Here is a 26,481-nt window from a genome sequence, read left to right on the forward strand (position 1 = left end):
GGCCCAAACCTATGGCACCCTGCACCTGCATTGGTGGTCCGGAGGACACTCCTGTCTCCTGGCTTCGGATTGACTGAGCACAGCCTTTGTGGCCACTTTGGGAGTGAACCATGCCATGGAAGAACTCTCCTCCTCTCTGTCTCTCCTCCTCTCTGCACATCTGCCTTTCCAATAACAATGAAAAATCTTTAAAGAAAAACATTCAAATAAACCAATGTCAAAAAACCAACACAAAGAAGAAAAGTCCCAAAACCTAGTGAACATTCATTGAGTGAATTGTAAATTGTTTTGGGATTGTCACCCATTTTTGGAATTCTAGATTTTAACAGGATCTTGAACTACAGAGGAAAGCAGAGGCCAGCAGGTGGACTTACCTGAGAGGTGACAGCGACCCCTGCTGTTGGAAAGCTCGAGCTGCCAAAGAGAAGCCTAGTTCAGACCAGAGGTGAAACCCCATCCCTTCCTCCCCCTCCCGCCTAAAAACCAGGTGTCCGCCCTTAGGCCCAGTGTCGTTCTCATTGGCAGCGCACAGTATGACGTCTGTGCAAGCGGCCCAATCACACGCGGCATTGAAAGCCTGCGGAAGAAGGTGAGCTGACCTGCTTAGGTGCCGCCATTCCCACTTGGCGCTTCTGCTCCTGAGAGAGGCCCAGGGAGCTGAGCCAGTGCTGCCCTGTGAACTCCCTGGCCCGCAGGAGCCCTCTGGAGGACACCCGACTCCTCAGGAGCTGGGAAGTGGTGAGTGTGTGAGCGCATCTGCTCAGGCCCCAGGGCGGGAGGGGCCGGGAGGGGGACCTTGTTGTCCCACTCTGCAGCCCTGACCTTGAACCTTAGGACTCCCATCTTTGCAAATTGTGCAGTGAGGAAGGGAGCGTGCCCAGGGACAGGTTGACCTTCATGTTGGTTTGTTTTTCTCTCTGTCTCTCTCTCTCTGTCTCGGAAATTGAGATGTTTGTTTTCCTTTGGCCTAATTCAAAACTGATATTTAAGGGTCAAGGCAGAAATGATTGAATTCTTGGTTGTCACAGCCTTGCCTAGCTAGGGAGTAAAACCTTTGCAAAGGCCTAAATAAATGCTAGGACAATATGCTTGGAGTACCCTGGAGTTTCATTATGCATCAGCAAATTGGTTAAGTCAGAGAAGAGTTTGTGCCGAGAAAAAATCTTGGTGAAGGAGCAATTCTGGTGGCCAGAGCACTTACCAATTTTTGAGTGTGTTTGGTTTAATGAAAAGTTATTTTTGCACTCAGTGTATGGCTCTAGGATCTTAAAAAGATGGGGATCTATTGAGACAAAAGAGTATCCCTCATTATATATAACATGCCTCTCCAGAACCAAGATAAGCTAATACTGAAGAGATAGGTCTGGGTGGGGTTCCTAGATAACTTCTTAAAGGGGACAAAAGATCAGAGAGAGCTAATACCTGCTGCCCACTAACATTGACCTGCACCTGTGTATATAGTTTGAGCCTTGACTGAGGCCTTTACTACATGTAGATGAAGAAAGAGTTGAGTTGTTTGGTAATTCGTTTCTGGTGTTAAATTGGTATTTAGCAGCATAACACATGTGGTGTTAGAAGTACTAAGAGTAAATCCCAGTGGTCACACCTTCACTTGGTTTGAATGTGCTGTTTCACTTAGAAGGGAACTGAGAAGCTGGAGGTGACATTGCAGGCTGTGAGGAGTTCCCAGGCCACACTGTCACATTGCTGGCTGCTTAGGATTCCCTCAGTCAGTGCAGTGAGCCCTCTGGGCACTGTGTCCTCAGTGAGAGTGCTGCCCAGGGCCTGGGAACCTGAGTAAGCTGCTGAGTGTGGATCTCCCTGTGAAGTGTAAGCAGGCTGCTTCCCAGAGCTCATTCTCTGTCATGTCCTAGTGCTTTGATTTGCAGTTTGCCCACTTTTGTAGGATGTTACATCTTTGTTCTGTTGCACGGAGCCTGAGTTTATTCAATGGTCTCAGCAAGAATAGAAAATTCTTTATTTTCTACAATGTTTCAGTAAAACTGTAAGCTCTGTATAACTGAATGCCTTTGTCAGTTCAGGTGTTGGTCTCTTTTACCTGCTTCCCCAGAGATTACTAGGCCTGGTTTTCTCTAGTGTTTGATTTTATTTTTTTTTTGTAAGATTTATTTTATTTTTATTGCAGAGTGAGATATACAGAGAGAAATCGAGATAGAGAGGAAAATCTTGTGTTAGGTGATTGACTCCCCAAGCTGTAGCAATGGCCAGAGCTGAGCCAATTGAAGCAGGAGCCTTGATCCTTTCCCAGGTCTGTCATGCAAATGCAGTGTCCCAAGGCTTTGGGGTATCCTTCACTGCTCTCCCAGGCCACAAGAAGGGAGCTGAATGGGAAGCTGGGCCATTGGGAATCAAACCAGTGCCCATATGGAATCATGGTATGTGCAACGCATGTACTTTAGTCATTAGGCTAGCATTCCAGTCACAGGTTTGTTGTTTTTGATTGCCTAAAATTTATTTCTTTGGTAATGTGGTAGCACAGCAAATCAAGGTACTAAATGCATATAGACACCATCAAGATCTGGCTGCTTCAGTTACAAATCTGCTCCTCACTAATACATCTGGGAAAATAGCCCATGGAGTCCAGAGTGCTGGGATCCGATCTTCCTGGTGGGACATCAAGAATAATTTTAATTCCCTTGCTTTTGTCTGGTCCAACAAGTGCTGTCATATACGAAGTGAATCAGTAAATATAAGATATCTTGTTCTCTGTCTGCCTTTCCAATAAATTAACATAGTTTATAAATATTTATTTTTGGGGCTCTGAGGAGTGGCAGTGGCTAAAGTCCTAGCCTTGAACGCCCTGGGATCCCATATGGGCGCTGGTTCTGTTCCTAGCAGCTCCGCTTTCAATCCAGGTCCCTGATTGTGGCTTGGAAATGCGGTCAAGGTCAGCCCAAGGCCTTGGGACTTTACACCCTTGTGGGAGACCTGGGAGAAGCTCCTGGATCCTGGCTTCGGTTTGGCATAACACCGGCCATTGAGCTCACTTGGGGAATGAATCGGATGGAAGATCTTTCTGTCTCTGCTCTCAGTACATCTGACTTTCCAATAAAAATAAAATAAATCTTTAAGAAAAAATAAGCATTGGCTTATTTTCAGATAAGAGTTACAAAGTAAAAGAGACAGAGATCTTCTGTCCATTGGCTCACTCCTCAGTGGACAAAATGAACAGTCCCAGACCAAGCTAAGTCCTCGAGCCTGCAGCTTCCTCCAGGTATTCCAAGTGGCTAATCAGGTCCCAGGCACTTGGATGATCTTCCCCTGCTTTTCTCAGGTGATTAACAGAGATCTGGGTTGAAGTGGAACAGCTGACTCCATATGGGATGCTGGTGTTGCAGTTGCCAGCTTTACATATTATACCACAATGCTGGCCTTTGTGTTTGTTTTTGTACTGATAGCAGTATTTTTCTTGCCTTTGCTTCTCATATGCTGATTCCTGGCAAGTGTTTTACATATGGGAAATATTCTTTGTTACAAATTGTGGATGAATTCTGATGGTGTATGAGGTATTGGTAGGGTAGAAGAATTGGAGTCTAACATTTCCTTCCTGTGCACTTCTTTCTTTTGTGGTTCTCTAGGACTTGGTTTGACTCTCTTTTCTTCATGTGCTGTTAACTAATATGCCTGTGTGATCACTTTGCCAAGTAGCAGCCACCACTGGCTGGGCACTGACACTGCAGCATTAACTTGTCCTGATTCCTGCCAGTCGGTGTGTACCTTCCCTTGCTGTTCTGTGAGATTTTCCTTCGCATAATGTGCTGCTCTATTTAGGATCAGTGGGAAGAAGCATGTGGTCCTCTAAATTGTGTGTGTGTGAAAAGCTGCACCAAACATTTTCAGTTGGTATTTTCAAATTATTTCTTATTCTCATCATTTTAAAAGATTTATTTATTTTTATTACAAAGTCAGATATACAGAGAGGAGGAGAGACAGAGAGGAAGATCTTCCATCCGATGATTCACTCCCCAAGTGAGCCGCAACGGCTGGTGCTGCGCTGATCCAAAGCCAGGAACCAGAATCCTCTTCCTGATCTCCCACAAGGGTGCATGATCGCAAAGCCTTGGACCATCCTCAACTGCTTTCCCAGGCCACAAGCAGGGAGCTGGATGGGAAGTGGAGCTGCCGGGATTAGAACTGGTGCCGATATGGTGTGTCCAAGGTGAGGACTTTAGCCACTAGGCCATGCCGCTGGGCCTTATTCTCATTATTTAAAAAAAAAAATGTTATGTATTTCATGTAAAAAGTCATGGGACACAGTGATTTACTATCAGATGGCTAACTTCTTCAATTCCTGCATGATTTTGACAAGGCCTGGGTAAAACAGTAGCCAGGAAGTAAATCTGTGTCCATGACAGCAGTTGCAAAGACTTGCATACTTGAGTATCCCCTGCTTGCTTCCAAGGTGTGCGTTAGCAGCAAGATGGAATTTGGTGTTTAGCCCTAACACAATCACAGGCAGTCCAGTGTAGGGTGAGGGTTTCCTAGCAGTATTTCTACCACATGCTCAAGTGTCCACACATCCTCATTTTACCAGAGCCTCTTATAGGATGGCGATTTCTGTCTTTTATTAAGATATGAAGGAAATGTTTCTCCTTAATTTTTGTTTGTATCATTTACTTAGGGAATGTCATGTTCTTTTGGAAATCATCTGAACCTAGTTTTAAATGGCACTCTGCTATTTCTTGCGAAGTTATGTTATACTCCCAAATTGTCTTATATTTTCTGTGTGTAATTCCTGTCATTCCTTTTAATTATTACAAACTGTAACAATTTTGTTCATTATTAATAGTATCATGTTGAACAAAGGTTTATATATGAAATGGTAGGGAAATGGTAAGAGTGAATATGTGTACCATCGCTTGGTGTTAAATCCTTTTTTCTATTGACCCAACATCCAAAACCACGTTGTACTTTTTGATTAATTTCTCTATTATTTGTTTAAGAGGTTGTGAGAGAAATCAGAATTCCCATTCACTGGTTTATATCTGAGATGCCCAATGCTGCAAAGTATCTACAGGGCTAAGCTGGGAGCTGAGAACTGAATGTAGGATTTTTCCTGTGGGTAGCAGAACCCAAGTGCCTTCAGCCATCACCGCTGCTTCCCACGGTCTGCATTAACACAAAGCTGAAATCAAGGTCAGAACTGGGAATGGAAATGACATACTGCAGTGTAAGGTAGAAGTTCCTTATCTGCTAGGCTGAACACTCATACTGTGTGGGGTTCTTTGTTTGTTGTTTGTTTTGGTCTTTGTTGCCAACTATGTACATTGATTCAGTTTTGAATACCTTGCCAGTAGTAAAATGAGTCAAACAGTGTAACAAGGAGGAGGGTTTGGATAAGGTGTAATGAATGCATCTTATTTCAGTGCACTTGATTCAAGCCTGGCTACTCTTCTCTGTCTTATTTTTAAAGTTTATTTATTCTTATTGTAAAGTGAGAGACAAGGACATGAGGTGAGACAGAGAGATGATCTGTCTGCTTAGTTTCTCCCCAAGTGGCCACCATGGTTGTTGCTGAGGCAGGAGGCAGGAGCTTGTTCTGGAACTCCCAAGCGAGTGCAGTGTCCCAAGGCTTTGGGCCACCCTCGACTGCCTTCCAGGCCACAAGCACAGAGCTGAATGGAAAGTGCGGCCACCGGGACATGAACCAATGCCCATATGGGGTCAGGGGTATGTGTGCAAAGTGAGGACTTTAGCTACTAGGCTGCAGCACAGGTCTCTACTCCACCTTTTTAATCCAGCTTCCTACTAAAGCATCTGAGAAGCAGCTGGTGGTGGCATAAGTACCTGAGTGTCTGCCATCCACATGTGACACTCCAGCGGAATGGTTGGACCTAGAGTCAGTCTGACACAGCTACAGCTACAGCTGTTAAAGGCATTTCAAAAAAATGCACAAAACATCTGTTTTTCCATCATTCTTCCTTTCAAGTACATAGGCACATTTGAACAAAAGCAGTGTGACTCTTTCCATCTAAGTTCAAGGTTAGCTTTCCAGCAGTGGTATGTCCAAATAATCAGGTAACATGACTGCAAATCACATACTAGGGGAACAAGAGGGTCAATGAGAAAGCAATCCTGTGGTTTGATTACAAGGTTGTACTTGTTTGTTTATGTATTCATTTATTAATTAATTACTTGTCTACTTATTTTAAAGATGTATTTATTTTTGTTAGAAAGGCAGTATACAGAGAGAAGCGGATACAGAAAGATCTTCTGCCTTCTAGTTTACTACTCATGTGGTCTTAACATGTGGAGCACAGCCGGAGCTCAGCCAATCTGAAGCCAGTGTCTGGGAGTGTCTTCCTGGTCTCCCACGTGGGTGCAGGGTGCCAAGGTATTGGGCTGTCCTCCACTGCTTTCCCAGGCCATAAGAAGGGAGCTGGATGTGATGTGGAGCAGCCAAGATTAGAACTGTTGCCTATATGGGATCCCTCTGGATGCGAGGACATTAGGTGCTATACTACCATGCCAGCCCCAGATTTTGAGTATTTAAATAATCCTTGGGGTGGATGTTGTAAGATAACATGTTACATTGCTGCATGCAATGCCAGCATGCCATATAAGGATCAATTATACTCTGATATTCACTCTCTCATCTAGCCCCTCTACTGTGCTTGGAAGATAACATAAAATACCCCAATTCCTTGGACAGCTGCAGCCCTGTGGAGGATCTTAATGAAATTCAAGGCTGCTGGTTTTGGCTGGACCTTGCTAATTATTGTGGCCATAGGGGAGTAAACAAGTTGAGGGAAGATCTCAGTCTTTCTGTGTTTGACTCTTGTACTGTGATTCTCACATGTAAGCAAATAATAAATTGATTTGAAGAAATTAAAAAGGGCCTGGCATGGTAACATAGTGGCTAAAGTCTTTACCTTGGATGAGCCAGGATCCTGTATGTTTGCTGGTTCATTTGTCTTGGCTGCTCCAGTTTTTATCCTGCTCCCTGCCTGTGACTGTGGAAAGCAGTAGAGGACAGCCCAAAGTCTTGGGACCCTGCATCTGCATGGGAGACCTTGAGGAAGCTCTTGCCTCCTGGCTTTTGGCTTCAGATCATTTCAGTTCAGGCTTTTGTGGCCAATTGGGTAGTGAACCAGTGGATGAAAGATCTTTCTCTCTGTCTCTCCTATCTGTGAATCTGCATTTCCAATATAAATGTAGTTTTTAAAACTACATTTATCAATTTAAAAAGCAATAAGTGTATCATAAACTGTGTAGATTGGAACTGTTTGATTGTTTCAGATGATTCGCTGTTAGTTTCAAGGGATGATTCTGATTTTCAAAAATTCTAGTGAATTTTGATCGGCTTGTACTTAAATGCTATCATCAGGTACAGTAGTATTTGAGTACATATATAGCATAAGCTGAGTAAACCAGGTGCCCAGGCTTTGTTTTGACTGCACACGGGGTCCCCCATTCCAGGATCCTGCATAAGCTTATCATACTGTGAAGTGCAGTCACCACATGCTGGAATGGACCCCTGGATCTTGTTCCTTCTGTCTCACTTTCTTTGCTATCTGTTCCACCTTCTTCCTGTCCCCAGGCCCCTTTTTCCCAACCTGGAATAATCAGCATTCTAAGTCTTATCATAACTGATTTCATCTAGCTTGCACAAATACAATATTTTATTCTTTCTAATGGCTGAATGCATTCATTAGGTTTCACTGTTAAGAAAATCAGGGGAAACAACATGCAAAGCAAAAAGAATTGTATCTTCATTCTTATTTCTGTGCCTTTTATTTTCTTCCTTTTGATTAGCTTTAATTTTATCAAGTATCATGGGATAGGACGTGCTTAATTAGATTTCTGGGATATGAAAGGTTATCTCAGAAGAACCATGAAGAAATAAATCTACAGAAGACCAACTGTGCTGCACTGGAGATTGCATTGTTATTGAGCCATTGCATTCTGTTTTTCAATTGAAAACACAGTCAGATGTAGGATAAGATCTCCCAACTGCTGAATCAGTCTAGTTTTGAAATCTAAATATTGTTAGGCCCAGGATAAGTTTGGAATTGTTTTCTTGCTTTCCAATTTTTACAATATTTCTAGAAACATTGATGTTACTTTGGTAGACTTTAGTATTGAAGACACCTGGTGTTGATTCATTTGCAGTTTTTATTCATGACTCAATGTTGCCTCTTGCTATTGGTTTTATCAGTTTTTTAAAAAAATTATTTATATTATTGGAAAGACAGATACAGAGAGCAGAAGAGATACATATGGAAAGATCTTCCATCCACTGGATCACTCCACAAGTGGCCTCAGTGATCAGAGCTGCTGGAACTGAGTCGATCCAAAGCCAGGAGCCAGGAGTTTTTTCTCGGTCCCTCACAGGTACAGGGTCGCAAGGCTTTGGGTCATCCTCTACTGCTTTCCCAGGTCACAGGCAGCCGGCTGGATGGGAAGTGCAGCAGGAGGGATGAGAACCAGCGCCCATTTGGTATCTTGGCACATGCAAAATACCCATTAGTCTATCATGCTGGGCCCTCAGGCCTTTTCTTTAGATTTCATTATTTTTATTGGAATGCATTTGTGCAGAGAGAAGGAGAGGAAGAGAAAAAGATCTTCCATCCAATGGTTCACACCTCAAATGGCCACACTAGCCAGAGCAAAACTGACCTGAAGCCAGAAACTTCTAGGTCTCCTTGCAGATATGGTGTGTCACAACACTGAACCACTCTTTAATGCTTCCCCAGGCCACAGGCAGGGAGGAGGATCTGAAAGTGGAGCATCTGGGACATGAACTGGTGCCCGGCTGGTATCCTGCTGCATGCAAGGCAAGGACTTCAGCCACTAGATTACTGTGCTCTTGCCCTGAGCAGATTTTTTTTTCTTAATTTATTTTTTACTGCAAAGTCAGATATACAGAGAGGAGGAGAGACAGAGAGGAAGACCTTCCATCGGTTGAATCATTCTCCAAATGATCACAAAGGCTGGAGGTGAGCCAGTCAGAAGCCAGGAGCCCAAAGCCTCTTGCAGGTCTCTGACATCAATGCAGGGTCCAAAAAATTTGTACTTTTCTTGTCTGCTTTCCTAGACTACAAGCATGGAGATGGATGGGAAGCATGGCTGCTGGGATTAGAACCAGGGCCCATATGAGATCCCAGCATGTTCAAGGCAAGGACTTTAGGCACTGAGCTACCAAGCTGGGCCCTCCTGATGAGATTTTAATGTCTTCTTGATTTAGTTTGGTAGGTTAGTACATATCCAGAAATTAACCATTTTTAATAAGTTTATCATCTGTGTTAGTAGCCCCTCGTGATCCATTGCCATTTTTTTTTGTGTGTGTCAGTGAAGGCTTATTTTATGTATATGGAAGGCAGAGTTATATAGAGAGAGGGAGAGTTAGAGAGATCTTCCATCTGCTTATCGCTCTCCAAGTGACCACAGTGGCTAAAGCAGGACCAGGTGGAAGTCAGGAGTCAGTGGCTTCCTCAGTTCCCCCACATCAGTACAGGGGCTCAAGCAGTTGGGGCATCCTCTGCATTCCCAGGTGCACTCTCAGGGAGCTGGATCAGAAAGGAAGCAGCCAGGACTTGAGGTGGAATCCACATGGGATGGTCACACCGCAAACAATGGAAGAACCCAATGTCACAGACAGCCCTGGGCCATTGTCCATGCGTGAGAGCAATTTTTTATGTTCCTTTTTCCTTTTTGATGTTATATACTTGACTCTGCTATTCTCTTTGTCTATCTAAAGGGTTATTAATTTTGTCTTTAAAAAAATTATTATTTCCATTGTCTTCCTTTTGCTTAATAGAGCTTATTCATTTCTTCAGTAATCTTTATATTGAGTTTCTTTTTACTACTCGCAGATTTGGCTTTTTATTTTTGGTGGAACTTAAAGGTCAGTACTTAGGTTGGTTATTTGATATTTTGTTGTTGTTTAGGTGTTGGCTATCTGAAATTATTACCTTTGATTGCTGTGTCTCCGATGGTGGTGGGTTCTTTTTCATTGCTGTAGAAAGGATAGTTAGAAGGAAGTGTGTGCTTTGGTCACTATAACAGAATAGAGTATGTGTCCTGAATCACAGTCATTCATTTCTTGTGGTTCTAATGATTGAAAATTGCAGAGCAAAATGAGAATAGGTTTGGTTTCTCCTGAGGTCTCTCCCTGACCATCTCACAGCCTCCATGGTGGTTCCTCTGTCCATGTGTCTCCTTAAAGGAACTGAAATTATTTTTTTATGATTTATTTGTTTTTATTACAAAGTCAGATATATACAGAGGAGGAATGACAGAGAGGAAGATCTTTTGTCCGATGATTCACTCATCAAGTGGCTGCAATGGCCAATCTGAAGCAAGGAACCAGGACCATCTTTGCAGTTCTCCCACATGGGTTCAGGGTCGCAATGCTCAGGGCGATCCTGGACTGCTTTCTCAGGCCACTAGGAGGGAGCTGGATGTCAAGTGGAGCTGCCAGGATTAGACTGGCGTCCATAATGGAACCCGGTGTGTTCAAGGTGACGACCTTAACCACTACACCATCACCCCAGGCATGAACTTACCCCAGGCACCGACTCACTCTGCAATGGATGAAATGGCCAGACCTGAGCTGATCCAAAGCTAAGAGCCAGTAGCTTCTTCCAGGTCTCCCACAAGGGTACAGGGTTCACTGGCTTTTGATCATCCACGACTTTTTTTTTTCTGGCACAGACAGAGCTGAAGCAGAAGTGGAGCATCCAGGGAAAAAACTGGTGTTCATATGACATCCCAGCACATGCAAGGTGAGGACTAAAGCCACTAGGCTACCGTGCTAGGGTCTGGAATTTACTTGTTGAAGCACTGTTTCTTGGGCTCAGCCTCTAGCCTAACAGCTAAAGTCCTTGCTTTATATCCACCAGGATCCTATATGGGTGAAGGTTCTAATGTCGTGTGCCCCACTTCCCATTCAACTCCGTGCTTGTGGCTTGAGAAAGTTGTGGAGGATATGCCTTGTTACCCTGAACCTTGTGGGAGACCAGGAAGAAGGTCCAGGCTCCTTGCTTTGAATCATCTCAGCTCCGGCCATTGTTGTTGTTTGGGGAGTGAACCAATGGACAGAAGATCTTCCTCTCTGTGTATGTAACTTTGCAGTAAAAAGAACAACAAAAAGTAATTGCTTAAGAAAAAAAGTACTGTCTTAATGTACTGTTACATTGGGGATCCACCCTCTGTGCTATGAAATTTAGGCAGACCCATTTCTGACTGTAGCAGCTAGAAGGACCCAGTGATCTGACCCAGTGACAAGCAACTCTAAGAGGGATTTGGTTTTTGAAACTGGTGTTATGATTGATCATAGTTCCATTTTAAATATTATCTCTGTCAGCATTGGTTCTTGCATAACCATACCCACACATATCCACAACACCTATATATGCATATATACACCATTATGAAAATGCTTGATGATCATGTGCAGGTCATCATAGGGTAATCTACAAAACATATAAAGTAGAAAGAACAATAAAAATTAACATGTGAATTAACATTTGCAATTTTCAATATATACACTCTACAATTTGAGAAATTAAGCAATGCAAAGCCCAGACTAAACAATCCTACTCAACATTCAACATGAGGGATCTTTCTATGTCTGTATCTACTTTAAATCACTGTTCCTGGAAAGTAGTACTTGGGACTAAATGAAAGATGAAATGATGCATTTCCAAAGCATAAGCCGAATACCATGATTGCACAATTTTATCCACGGCTGCTTATTTCATGAGTTATCTACTAAAGTGATCCAACGATAAATCAATGTAAGATTTCTGCATTTTGATAAGCAATTGTAATGCTCAAGTTGTGAAGCATATCAAAGGTGTATTTGTCAGCACACAAGCTGGTATTGCTGAATCAGTGAGCTTAGGTTGACATTTTCCAGATTAAAAAGAAAAATTATGTTGTATTTATAAGATTAAAAAATTTTATCTTAATATAGTCAAAGCCTCTGAGGCAGGGAAATAATGAGGGTCATTAATGGGATATGTACCATTGAGTTTAAATTTTTTTTTTTTTTTTTTGCCTAGTGTGTCCTACTTGTGTGGCAAGTAAAGACATGCAAATTCAGATTATGTAAGCACTTGTGAGAGTGGAAAGAATAAAAAGACCCTCCATTCACCAGGCAACTCCCACCATGACCCCCAGGGTCTCCATTCCAGATTGGACAGGTCCAAATCAGGAACAAAAACTCAAATGTGGTCTCCCATGTAGGTATCAGGGCCCAATTCCTGGCATCATTCCCAGCTATGTCAGGTGTATTTTTATACAGCTGACCAAGGAGATGGCTGGTTCAGAAACTGCTGCTCTCATAACTGGATGCCAGCATTAGATGTAGTGGTTCAAGCTGTTGTGTCTCAATGACAATGCTCATTCAAAAAATAGTTTAAAGAAAAGAGAATAGGGCCCAGCGGTGTGGCCTAGCAACTAAAGTCCTTACCTTGAATGCCCCGGGATCCCTTATGGGCACCAGTTCTGATCCCGGCAGCTCCACTTCCCATCCAGCTCCCTGCTTGTGGCCTGGGAAAGCAGTTGAGGACAGCCCAATGTGTTGGGACCTTGCACCCTTGAGGGAGACTTGGAAGAGGTTGCAGGTTCCAGGCTTCAGATCAGCACACACCGGCCGTTGCGGCTCACATGGAGAGTGAATCATCGGACAGAAGATCTTCCTCTCTGTCTCTCCTCATCTCTCTGTATATCTGACTTTGTAATAAAATAAGTAAATCTTTAAAAAAAAAAGAAAAGAGAATAAAAAGTTCTTATGAATATTCTCAGAATGGTGCCAGAGAGACAGCAAATGGAGACATATTTGAAGAAAAATCAAGATTTGATGATGGCAGGGAGATTCAGTGTATTTCAGGCAATTGCAACTGAGAACACAGACCTCCTCCACCTCCTGCTGTGTGCCAGTAGAAGATGACATCATCACTTTTTCTGTCCTCAGTTACCTATTGTCATAACCATGCTCTGCTGAGTGCTGTGAGAGGAATGGCCCAGCGCCTGCAAGGGTCATTTGTAGGGCAGGTTTGGAAGAGGCAAATTCTTTTAACTTTTCTTTACTGTGGAATAATTTTACCTCATTTTGAAAGACAAAGGAAAGCTTTTCTGGGTATGGTATCATGGGTTGAAACTTTTTTGCTTTTAGAAACAGGAATATGTGACTCCATTCTCTTCTGGTCTGTAGAGTTTTCTGTGAGAGGTCTCCTGTGAGTTTACTTGGCATTCCTTTATATGTCAAACGGTGTTGCTTTCACATTTATGGATATCCTATGGGTTAAAGCAAATAAAATCACAAAGTCAAGTATCATTGTGGGTTTAGAGTGGGAAAGTGTGATTGAAGATTTTAGAGCTTCAATTTTGAACAATTACTAGAAATCTGTATAGAATATAAACATAGTTTAGCATTTTTCCATGTATCAGTGTAGACAAATTTTCTCTGATTGAAAGATGTTTGCCTTCTACTGATGTTAGTGTTAACAGCAAGAAGTGTTCCAATGGAAGTCCTTACCTGGAGTCCTTATGCAGCTCATTGTAGAAATAGAGAAATACTTTATACCACCCTATTCTTTCTCTGTAGCATATATTTTAGGGATAATAAGATATTTTTCTATAATATTTTATGATTTGAACAGTAGTAATGACAGTTGTATAAAAATAAGTTAGTGCTTAACAGTCACATCATTATTATTATTTAATTTTCATTGGAAAGTCAGATTTACAGAGAGGAGACACAGAGCGAAAACTCTTCTATCACCTGGCTCACCCTCCAAGTAGCCCAAACACCCAAAAGACAGCCAATCCATGGCAGGAGCAAGGAGCTTCTTCTAAGTCACCCATATGGGTACAGGGTCCCAAAGCATTTTTCCATCCTTGACTACTTTCCCAGACAAACAAGCAGGGTGCTGCAGCAAAAATGTAGCAGTCAGCATATGAATCAGCACCCATATGGGATCCTGACACATGCAAAGTAAGGACTTTAAGCCACTGTATGCTACAGCACCATGTTCAGCAACATTTTTATATATGTAGTAGTAGTTTCAATTAACCTAATGATATCTTGAGTTTCATCACTATCAGTTATTGTAGTGCTGATACTGGTTCCAGGAAGCTTTCCTGGCACTTGTAAAGCACTACTCTTGCCCAGGGAAGCTGATTGCTTTTGTTTCTCCAAGCATTATGTCTGCTTCCTGCTTTGATATTGCTTAGCACAGTGGGAATCATTAAGGAGACTGGGAACAAGCAAGAAAAGCTCATGACTCCCTCTGCCCACCTTCTCTTGCAGGTGTAGCCCTGCAGCCTGCTTCATGCTTCCAAGGCTGGAGAACACACACACACCTTCAGTAAGTTGTTTGTTTACTTCTCACCTTGTTTTACCTTTCATTTTATCATTGTTTTTTAAACTAAAATTAATAAACAAGTGTGAGAGAAAGAAGGCAAAATTGTCTTAACTATCATATTGGAGCTGTCAAAGCTGATTGAAACTGTACCTTGAGGTTTCTAATTGCATAGCCAAGACATGGTTATTACTACGTGATTGAAATGGAAACTAAGAATTTGCTAAGTTTGAAGTGGTGTTTATTGATCATCCTATTTATGTATTTTAAAGACTGACATGCAGAAAGAGAAGGAGAGACAGAGTCAGACATGTCTGCTGTCTGCTGATTGATTCTCCCAGTGGTCACAGTGGTCAGGGCTGGACCATGTCACAGAAGAATCAGGAGGTCCATCGGAGTCTCCTAGATGAGTCTCCCACCCAAGTGTTTGAGTCATCTTCCACTGTTTTGAATTTACATTGACTTACATCTGAATTGGAAGTGTCTTAAATGGTAGATTAGGTTGCTATGCCACAATGGCATGTCCTACTGAAGGGTGATTTTGCTATTACAAGGGCTTAGATTTTTGGGCATTTTATTTTTTCGAAAGATTTATTAATTTGAAAGGCAGGTCTACTGAAAAAGAGAGAGAGATGAAGAGACATCTTGCACGTGCTGGTTTGCTTTTCAAATAACCAGAATGAGCAGAGGTGAGCAAGTCTGAAGCCATGAGCCAGGAGTATTGTCCAGGTCTGTAACTTGATTACAGGAACCCAAGTACTTGAGTCATCTTCCAGTTCCTTTCCAGGCCTGTTTTTTTTTTTTTTTTTTTTTTTGTTGTTGTTGTTGTTGTTGTTTGTTTGTTTTTTATTGATTGTATTATGTGTCACAGTTTTGTAGGCACTGGAATTCCCACCCCACCCCTCTCCCAACCCCCCCATATTGCTCCACCTTGTTGTATTACCACAGTTCAAATTCAGTTGAGATTCTTTCATTGCAAGCATCTACCAAGCATAAAGTCCAGCATCCTATTATCCAGATAAATTCAACGGTTTCTTGGGGAGACCATCTCTGGTCTGAAGGTAGAGCTGGCAGAGTATCATCCCAATCAATTAAAAGCCCCGACATTACATCAGTAGCAATTTATAATGTTATGGAATTAGTTGACATGGTATTGAGTAACCAATATGTTACAAGATAAAAAAAGGAAGAATTCAAGTTCTGAACTACATCCTGTGACTTCTATATTGACATTTCAATTATTAGCTTGTATACAACCTCGTGCTATACATCTTAAAATAGCTATAGATTACTATTCAGCTCTCTCATGTCTATGTTCATTTTAGTATTTAGCAGTTCATAGCGTTGAAGCATGATTTTGCTGTCCCTGGCTGTTTTTCGGGTAGTCTAACTCTATAACAAGACATATGCCAACAGTTTAGGTGAACAGTTTTAGGAGGGGTGTGCAGAGAAATCTTCAATACCCCAGTGAGGAGTGACTAATCTTTGTGTCCCACTCAGTGAGTTGTAAGTGCATCCCCGCTGACCGTTTCCTGTCTGTTTCCAAGCTTTCCTTGTTGTTCCCTATCTATCTATTCTAGTTTGTTTATCTGTTTGTTTTGAGGGGTTTCTGGAGCAACCCTGATGGTCATTACAAGAGAGAATGGGGACCCAAAGTTGGAAGCAGGCAAGGACCAGAGAAAGCTCCTCTCCCTAGTCCCTTAGGAAGTTTACTGTTCTTCTGTTTCTGTGGACTGCTCAGTGCTCCTGGCTGTCTTCCGTTGACCTCGGATCCTGCAAGGCAGGATTTGGGCTTCTTCCATCCCATGTGGTAGATCCAATTGGGGGTGGGTGACCTCAGAGTTCTTGGTCTCCAAAGGCACTCCATTTCCCCATGACCCTTGGCAGTTGGGATGTAGTCCTCGGTGCTCATACTGATAGTCCTTGGTGAGGAACTGGGGGTCTTCAGGGTTGGGATACAAGCCTCCTCCTGTCCACCTGCTCCACTCTGGGGTTCCCCCCTGCTCTATGCATATGACCACCTCTTAAGAGGTTGTTAGTATTGCTCCTGATCCCCCCCCCCAATATGCCTTTGTAGTTTTACTGTTGTCTAATGCCGATTCGAGTCTGTTGTCTATGAGTTACCAGTTATGATCCTAATAGGTTATACTTCCCGTCTTCCTCATACCCTCTAGGGTGAAGTAAGATTTCTCTGATCTCCCTCGCCATTGCCAAGTAGCACAGGGCCTTACAAATATATTAGGTTTTACAATTCTTTCATGTAGATCATAAGCAATCTAACTCATATCGATTGTTGTTTCATTGGTTACTTCACAATAAACTATTGCGTGAGATACAGGATGTTTGGGGTTGAAATAATATTACTGTTTTTTGGAATTGCATCATTTCATAACAGCCACATCAATAACAACAACAACAACATCAACAACAAATTATAGCAGCTCCAGGCCTGTTAGGGAGTTGGGTCAGGGAGCATCCAGAATATGAAACTATGTCCATGTGGGATGCCAGTGTCTTTATTTGCTAAACCACAGGGCTGGTCCCTGTTGCATTCTCTTTGGTTTTTAATTCAAATGCAAAGTTTCAGGAAAAGGAGAGAGGGTGAACTCTTCAACGTGTAATTTTATTCTCCACTTGGCAGTAATGGCAAGAGCTAAGCCAAATCAATGCTAGGATCCTTTTTTGGATCTGCCACATGGATACAGGTGCCCAAGGACTTGAGCCATCTTTTATGCTCTCCCAGGGCAAAAGCAGGAGACCAGATTGAAAGTGGAACACACAGGACATGAACTGCACCCATAAGGGAAGCTCAGCCCACCAGGCTACAGTTCAGCCCACAGATAAAGACAGCTTTCAAAGGAAGCAGGGCCGACCATGAAAACACTGACATGCTCCCTGCGTCTTCCAGGTGATACCCTGTACTGGTTCCGCAGTTTGTGAGATGGTTAACACCATAGGCAGTCCTTGAGTACCATTTGTAATACTAGTTTCATCATTTTACACTTTGATCAGCAATACCTAATTTCCATTTTTCTTTTTGACCATTTTTGAATGAAGGACATTGCCATGGATATGACGTGGTACCTCATTGTGGTTGTTGCCGTTTTCGTCCAAATAGTGATGAATCATGCTGAGAAACATGACTTTAATTCCTTGTGCATTTTGGAATCTGTTTTTATTGCATTTGAGTCTTGTGCGTTTTGCTGCCAGCTGGCCCCAAGACCACTGAAGGAGTGAGGCGTCAGTGTTCTCTGGCTGCAAGAACTAGTGGGGACAGTTTGAGGGCATGTCCATTTATTGTGAAGCGAGCACGACTTTTATGGACAAGAAAAAGGGATGGCAGAAGGGCAATCTGTGGAAGTGGACCTTTGAACCAGTTCATCAGATTCTCGAGGATCCCAGACCTCATACGAGAGTGCCAGCAGGAAGCAGACTTGTTGTGTAGGACTGGCTGCCTTGCTGGCCAAGCTTAGCTGAGAATGAGCAGCATTCCCTGTGCCTCCTTTCTCATTGGTTGTTTGTAGTTGATCTTATCCCCTTCCTCAGTTGATTGCATTGATTCTTAGAATCTGTTCATGAAAACCATGTTTACTCCTTTGCTGCTAAGGTGATTGTTATTTAGTTTCCTGGTTGGCTATGTTTAGAGGGGCGTTCCTTGGTTGCTTAGGTAACCTGTTACATTGAGTTGAATAAATTGTGCATTGCTTCCCTTGCCTTGCATCCCCTGTGTCCTGATCTTTCTCAGTGTGGTTGTCACACCTCAGGTCCTGGTCTCCTCTGAGGAATCATCCACACAGTCGCTGACAGGCCTCCCACCCAACAGTGACACTGTAATTGAGAAGAAGGCATGTCTATCCCTTTAGACCCTCCAATCATGTCACAGGTCACGTTTTGCACACAGACAGTTGAAAACCATGCCTCAGGTTGTGGGAAAATAGGCTGTTAGTCATGCCCACCAGGCAGTATTTAAGTTGACAATCATACTTATATTGTAGTATAAAAGTATTACTAAATTTGCAACTGATGCACAAATTGAATTAAGATTGTCTTGTAACTTTACCAGCCAGTGACATTCAGTATGTTTTTCAATGTCAGAATTATGTTTAATGTTGGGAAGGCAATTCCTGAAAGCAGCCTACTCTGAATGTGCTGTAATTTGTGAATAGGAGTGAAATCTTGATAACTGCCAATCGGCTCATAACACCATCTTAAGTTATAATTTGATAAACTTATTTTCTAATTGATTTTGATTGGCAAGTCAAATATACACAGAGAAGGAGAGATGGAAAGAAAGATCTTCCATCTTCCATCCTCAAGTGTGTATAATGGCCAGAGTTTAATGGAGTTGAGCTTAGGTTATGCCAGGAACCAGGATGCTCTTCCAGGTTTCCCACGCAGCTGCTGGGTTTCAAGGCATGAAGCCCCACTCCACTGCTTTCCCAGTAAGCTGGGAGGGAAGTGAGTAGCCAGGATACAAAGCAGTGCCGATAAATAATCTTGGTGCTTGTAAGGCAAGGACTACTGCTTCACTGTGCCAGGCCCTAAATTTATTTATTTATTTATTTATTTATTTATTTAGATTTTTGTTTTGAATTTTTTTATTTTCATGGTACAATTTCATAGACTGGGATTCCCAGCCCCCGACAGTTTTTTCCCAATATGTTATGATAATATAGTTCTTCATAAGGAATCGTGATTCCATTAGTGTGTTATTTAAGTGTGCCCCAACTTAGCTAGTACAGACAATCTCTGTCCAGCATCCCATTGTCTACACATTTCCCACAGCTTCATTGGGATTCCATCTCTGATTGGACAGCAGATGCTTATGGCATTGTATGCCCACATCTGGATATGGTAGTTTCTACTACTGCATCACTATACATTCCCATCAATGAGTAGCCATGAAGTAAGGTCAACAACCGGCATGAAATGGAAAAACAACAAAATTACAACACCATGAAACAACACACCACTGAGTAACCAATGCATGGGTGACAAAAAGAAAACACAAGACTCTTGGGTGAAATGATGGGAAGTGGGGCTGCTGGGATTAGAACCGGCTCCCATATGGAATCCCAGCCCATGAAAGATGAGGACTTTAACCACTAGGCTATCATGCCAGACACTAGTTCCGGATTGTAATGACATTGGGTTTTTTTTTTTTTTTAATTGGTTTGCTTGTGTTGTAGAATGTTCCTTTTATGCCTGTCTTTCTTATGGTTTTCAGCATGAAGTGGTGTAAAATTTTATCAAATGCCTTCTCTGCATCTGTTGAGATTATCATCGGGTTTTTATTTTCACTATGTTTATGTGATATATCACATTTATTGATTTGTGAATGTTGAACCATCCCTGCACACCTGGGATGAATTCCACCTGGCTCAGGTGAATGATCTGCCTGATGTGCTGTTGGATCCTGTTGGCTAGTATTTTGTTGAGAATCTTTGCGTCTATGTTCATCAAGGATATTGGTTTTTGTTGGTTCTGTATCTGGCTTTGGTATTAAGGTGATATTAGCTTCATAGAAAGAGTTTGGAAGCATTGCCTCTCTTTCTGTTGTTTTGAAAAGCTTTTGGAGGATTGGGGTAAGTTCCTCTTGAATGATTTGGTAGGATGCAACAGTGAAGTCATCTGGTCCAGGACTTTTCTTGGTTGGGAGTGCTTTAATTATCCATTTAATATCAGTCCATGTTTTAGGTCTATTTAGATTGTTAATTGCTTCCTGATTCAATTTTGGTGGATTGCATATGTACAGAAATCTACCCATCTCTTCTAGTTCTTCTGATTTGTTTATTCCTTGTTATAGTTCCTAATAATTCTGTATCCAAGGTATGTATGGCCATATTTCCTTTCTCACCTCTGATGCTATTGATGGGTATCTTCTCCCTCATGTTTTTAATTAGTTTGGGCTGGTGTGGAGTCTAGTTTGTTTTCACAGAGAACGAGCTCTTGTGATTCATTGATTTTATGTGCAGTTCTCTGTATTTGATTTATTTCCTCCCTTATTTTGATTGTTTCTATTTTTGGTCTAATCTTGGGATTGCTTTGCTGTTGCTTTTCTAGTTTCTTCAACTGTAAGCTTAACTCATTTACTTGATGCTTTTCTAGTTTCTTAACATAAGCACTAATTGAGATGTACATTCCTCTTAAATAAGTCTTGATTGTGTCCCATAAGTTTTTTTTTTTTTTTTCATAAGTTTTGATATGTTGTATTGTCCCCTTCATTTTTTTGCAAGCAATTTTTAATTTCCCCTTTGATTTCCTCTCTAATCCATTGCTCATTTAGTAATATGTTATTCAGTTTCCATGTGTTTGTAAGTCTTTGTTGATGTTTTGACCTCTTGGTCTCTAGCTTCACTCCATGATGGTCTGAGAAGAGGCATGGTATAATTTCTATTTTATTTTTCAATTACTGATGCTTGCTTTGTGGCCTGTTAATAACATGGTCAATTCTGGAGATGGTTCCATGTAGTGATGAAAAAAAAACGTGTATGCTGTCTCTTTAGGATGAAATTATGAAGTAAGTTTTTAGCTCTAGAGTTTGGGTTAGTTCTGTTATTTCTTTGCTGAGTTTCTGTCTTTGACCTGTTGATTGATGTTAATGGGTCATTATGATCCCCTGCAGTGATTGTATTGGAGTCTGTTTCTGCTTTAAACTTGTTAATATTTGTTTCATATAGTTAGACATTTTGGCATTTGGCACATATACATTTATTTTGGTGATCTCTTTTTGCTGAATGGATGCTTGGATCATTTTGTGGTCCTTCCTCTCTTTAATTGCTTTCACATCAATGTCTATATCATCTGATACAAGAATGGCTACACCTGCACATTTTTCTTTACCATTCATTTGGAATATCTTTTTCTATCCTTTCACTTTCAGTTTCTCCTGATCTTGGTTGATGAGATGGTCTCTTGTAAGCAGGAGATAGCAGGATTTTGTTTTTTGATCCATTTCTCTCATCTGTGGTGTGTGAGGAGTTTAATCTATTTACATTCAGTGTTGTGGATAGGTGGCAGTTCAGTCCTGTCATTTTAGCAATGGGTTGTTCTTACTTTAGGTTCTGTAAGCCTTTTAGTGGGATGTTCTACATGTTTGCCTTGGTTTTTATAGTTGCTATTTGTTTTTTCTTTCACGAGAACACCTTTAAGTGTTATTTATATAGCAGGCTAATAAGAGGTAAATCTTGGAATTTTTTCTTTATTACAGAGGAATTTTCACAGAGAGAGAAGATCTTTGCAGGAAAAGTTATTCTGGGCTGACAATTTTCAGTTTTTGTATGTCACTGCATTCTCTTCTGGCTTGTAGTGTTTCGTCTGAAAGGGCAGCTGTGTGTTTGATTGGGCTTCCTCAAGTTTTTGTCACATGCGCTTTTAAGGATTTTTTACTTTTGTTCAATGAAGAAAGCTTGATTGTCATGTTTTGTGGTGAATTTTGCTGTTGAGCAATTCTGTTGGGAGTTCTGTGACCTTCCTGTATATAGATTTGTAATTCTCCAGATTTGGGAAGTTTACATTTATCATTTCATTGAATACAACTTTCATTTCAGCTTCTTTTTCTGTACGCTCTGAAACTCCCATCATTCATCTGTTGGGCCTTTTAACCATGTCTTTTACCTCTTGGATAGTTTTTAGCTTGCCCAAGCTCTGCTTCTTGCTTTTGCTTGTTTGTTTGTTTGTTTGTTCCTTCATGGTGATAGGAAATATCTTCCAATTGTGAAATTCTTTCTTCTGTTTCATTCATTGTATTTTTGCCACTCTCCACCATACTTTTAATTTGCTGCACAGTATTCTTAATTTTGGATATATCATCTCTGCTTTGTTTTATTGCTGCTATTTCCTGTGTAACATGTTGCTTAAGTTCCTTGAACTCCAGTTCGTGCTTCTCATTTTTGTTCAGAAGCTTAGTAATGACTTTTCTGAATTCTGTTTTACCCTTTTTTAGTGTCTTCCTCAGTTAACTCGGAGGGTGTTTGAGACTTTTGTTCCTGTGCTGGGTTGTGTTCAGTACCATTCATGGTGCCTCTGTTTCTTCCTTTACTTCTTGTCATTGCCATTCTGATTGGCAGATTCCTGTCCTTAGTGCAGATATCTAAGATGTATTTCCTATAGGTCTAGAAGTTGATTTTTATGTTCATTCAGTGTCCTCGACTAGGAAAATGTCAGTTGTCCTAAATAACTGTTTTTTTGGCAGCTCTGATATTGTGGACACCTGATGGCCATTAATAATTCCTCCAGGAGTTCTTTTGTGTTGAGTTGGTAGGGCTCCACAACAGGACTGTTTTGCTAGAAAAGCCGAGATGACAGACAGCCTCCTTTGTGGGGTGGAGAAAGATGTTGAGTGATTCAAGCTGTGCTTTCTTTGTTCCTTCTCACCACAGGCCCTGGCAGGGAGGACATGCAGACTCCATGGAAACCATCAGAGCGTGAATGTGTGGGATTGGGTTTCCCTTGAGTGTGAGTTTGGAAATGTGCTGAAAATGTAGTGAAGCCTAGGGCCTTTTCAACACTGGTACTATGAAAGCATTTCTATTTTCCGTCGATGAGAATACTTGTGTTTCTTCAAGGAGCCCATCTAATCCTGGTTCTCCGTTAGAGGTAGTGTGTGGAAAACCTATGTAATGTAGAAGAGCCTAGCCAAGCTGATTTCCATAGGCAGACTCCATGACATTTCCTGTCCTGGCTCTCAGTGAATTGGATGACTAATTGGATGACTAATCTTCCTCTCTGTCTCTCCTGATCTATGTGTATGTGAGTTTCCAATACAAATTAATTAATCTTTAAAAAATAAAACTTCAGGCACAGACTTGTAGAACATTCCACTCAAGGATGAAAAGCACTCCTCCATTTCCAAATGCTCCCAATGTAGAAGGAACAAAGAAACAAACCAACCCAAGAAACATGTTTGAATTTCCTGAGTTCACCGTTACTTGCATGACACATTTGTATCAGAACATGAAATAAAAAAGAAGTTTAAGCAGCTTTATTTAAATAAGCACACATATTTTAAGAAAATACTAATTGTAAGCGAACTATGACACAGAAGTCAGGATGTGCAAAGAAGTTGCAAAGTAATTAGCACTCCATTATTAATCAGATTATTCAAGTGGAAGACAAAATTTTAAAATAACCATTACTATCAGATGTTGAAAAGATTGTTTAAATGAAATTCAGCTTTTAGTAATAAGAAGAAACTGCTCACCCAGTGATAGACAATCACAATTTGCCTACTATAACTGAGACTACAATGCATGTATAATGACCAGCATTGCTAACATATAACTGACAGTCTTTCTCTTGAATCAACCTAGACAAGGTTTCTTCCTCTCACTTTGTGCCTTAAGCATTGTTCTGGATGTGTAATCAGAAAATTAAGCACAGAAAGGAAATTGTGTGCATAGTGCCCAAGTTCTAAGCAGCAGAAAAAAATCAGTCTATACTAATGACCGAAAGGTGTGTAGAGTGAAATCCAACAGATTGGAAAACCAAGGTGAACCAGATGAGAGAATAAAGCAAGATTTTATGAACTAATCAGAAATACATGTGGAACAGCATTGCAATACTAGTACAGACCACAAAATAAACAGTATGAAAAATGAAATTGAAAAGATTTATTTATACTGTGGTTTCAAATATTCTTCAGTTCTGAATTTTTTTGGTCTCTTTTTTAAATTGTATTTTATTTTATGACATTACTTTATCGGCTCTGAGATTCCCACAACCCTTCCCGTACCCTCCACCCATGGTGGATTATTCCACCTTATTGCAGTATTATAGTCAAATCCAGTCTTGTGTTTTCCATTGCAAGCCTGTACAATGCATAGAGTCCAGCATCTTATTTTCCAGATCAATTCAATAGTTTCTTGGGGAGACCATCTCTGTTCTAAAAGCACAGCTGGCAAAATATCGTTCCACCCCATTAAAAGCCATAACATAGCATCAACAACAGTTTACAACATTATGGAGTTAATTGACATGGTGTTGTGTGTCTGATATGTTAGAAAATGCAAGTTGTTAACCACATGCTGCGACTACTTCCTTGACATTTCAATTTTAGTTTATATACAACCGGCTTCTATCCACCTTGAAATGTCTATAGGATACTATTCAGCTTTCTTGTGTCTATTTTCATTTTTTTATTTAGCAATTTATTGTATTGAAGCATGATTTTTACTGAACTAGGCCGATTTTAGGATAGTCTAAACTGGCTTATAACTCTAACAAGACATGTGTCAACAGTTGAGGCACAGAACAGTTTTAGCAGAGGTGTGCAGAAAAATCTTCAATGCTCCAGTGAGGAGTAACTTATTTTCGTGTCCTACCTAGTAAGGCATATGCGAGTCCCCGCTGAACGTTTCCTGTCTGGTTCTAAACTTTCCTTGTTGTTTTCTGTCTATCTCTAATTTTTGTTGCTGTTTTCTTTGGTTGATTTTTTTTTGGGGGGGGTGGGCCCTTTGGGGTGACCCTGATAGTGTTTGCAGGAGAGGGTGGGGATCCAAAGTTGGAACTCAGTAAGGACCAGAGAAAGCTCCTCTCCTTAGTCCTGAAGGGAGTTTACTGTTCTGTTTCTGCAGACTGCTCAGGGCTCCTGTCTGTTGTTCTGATGACATTGGACCCTGCAAAGAAGGATTTGGGCTTCTTTAATCCCATGTGGGGAGATTCAAATTGGAGTGGATGACCTCAGAGTTCTCGACCTCTGAATGCACTCCAATTCCCCGTGGTCTCCTTTGCAGTTGGGATGTAGTCCTTGGTGCCCGTACTGATAGTCCTTGGTGAGGATCCGGCAGTCTCCAGGGTTGGAATACAAGCTGCCTCCTCCTGTCCACCTGCTCCACTCTGGTATTCCCCCCCCCCCCCCGCTCTGTGCATATGATCTCCAGTTAAGAGGTTGTCAGGATCACTCTTGATTCTCCCTAAGTGTCTTTGTACTTTTACTATTGTCTAACGCTGATTCATGTCTAATGTCTATAAGTGACCTGTTATGTTCCTGATAGGTTGTACTTCACTACTTGCTCACGCATTCTAAGGAGATGGAAGAGATCTGTGCCCTCCCATCCCATTACCAAGAAGTATAGGGTCTTAAAAATGCATTAGGTTTTACAATTCTTTGATGTAGATCATGAGCAGTCTGACTCACATTGATTGTTGGTTCATTCATTACATCACGATATCTTATTGTATGAGATACAGGCTGTTAAAGGTTAAAATAATATTACAATTTGTGGGTACTATTTCTCAGATTGATACCATTTCATCTTAAATGAAGGCAAACATGTGGTATTTCACCTTTTGAGATTGGCTCATTTCCCTTATCATAATGGTTTCCAGTTGCGTCCATTTCACCACAAAAAAAGACTGCATTTCGTTTTTTAAATAGCTGAGTAGCATTCCATGGAATAAATGAACCATAGCTTTCTTATCCAGTTCTCTGTTGATGGGCATTTCGGCGGCTTCCAAGTATTTGTGATTATTGATTGTGCTGCTATGAACATAGGGGTGCATGTTGGTTTCTCGTGTAACAGGTGTTTTGGATATATTCCTAGGGGCACTATTGCTGAATCATATGGTATGCAGATTTTCAGTTGTGTTCTCCATACTGATTTCCATAGAGGCTGCACCAACCTGCATTCCCAAATGTGGAACAACATTGCAATGCAAAATACAGACCACAAAATAAACAGTATGAGAAATGACATTGAAAAGATAAATTTATGCTATGTTTACAAATAATCTTTGGTTTTGAATTTTAGAAAGTCAAATGAACTAACTTAGAAATCCAATAGAAAGAAGAAAAGTCCCAGCATTTACTGAAGTGAACTGTAAATTGTTTTGGGATTGTTACCCATTTTTGAGGGATTCTAGACTTTAACAGGATCTTGAACTAGAGAGGAAAGCAGAGGACAGCAGGTGGACTTATCTGAGAGGTGACAGCGACCCCTGCTGTTGGAAGGCTTGTGCTGCAAAAGAGGAGGCTGCTTCAGCCCTGAGGTGAAGCCCCGCCCCTTCCTCCCCCTCCCACCACAAACGCAGGTGTGACCCCTCCTTAAACCCAGTGCCGTTCTCATAGGCTGCGCTTGTTCTGACATCTGTGCACGTGGCCCAATCACACGCAGCCTTAAAACCTTGCTGAAGAAGGTGGGCTGACCTG

The 26,481-nt window shown here is 41.4% G+C and overlaps 1 protein-coding gene across 1 annotated transcript in view; it reads left to right on the forward strand.

Moving 5' to 3' along the window:
• The window catches only part of LOC131478011 (zinc finger protein 585A-like), a 191,794-nt gene that overhangs the window by 141,370 nt on the left and 23,943 nt on the right, over positions 1-26,481 (forward strand). Inside the window, exon 3 of the mRNA XM_058655111.1 lies at positions 1,556-1,568. Within this exon, the coding sequence (XP_058511094.1) occupies positions 1,556-1,568 (13 nt within the window). The remainder of the gene's footprint in view (positions 1-1,555; positions 1,569-26,481) is intronic.

Source organism: Ochotona princeps, chromosome 26 (genome assembly GCF_030435755.1).
Source record: "Ochotona princeps isolate mOchPri1 chromosome 26, mOchPri1.hap1, whole genome shotgun sequence".
NCBI classification, from domain to species: Eukaryota; Metazoa; Chordata; class Mammalia; order Lagomorpha; family Ochotonidae; genus Ochotona; species Ochotona princeps.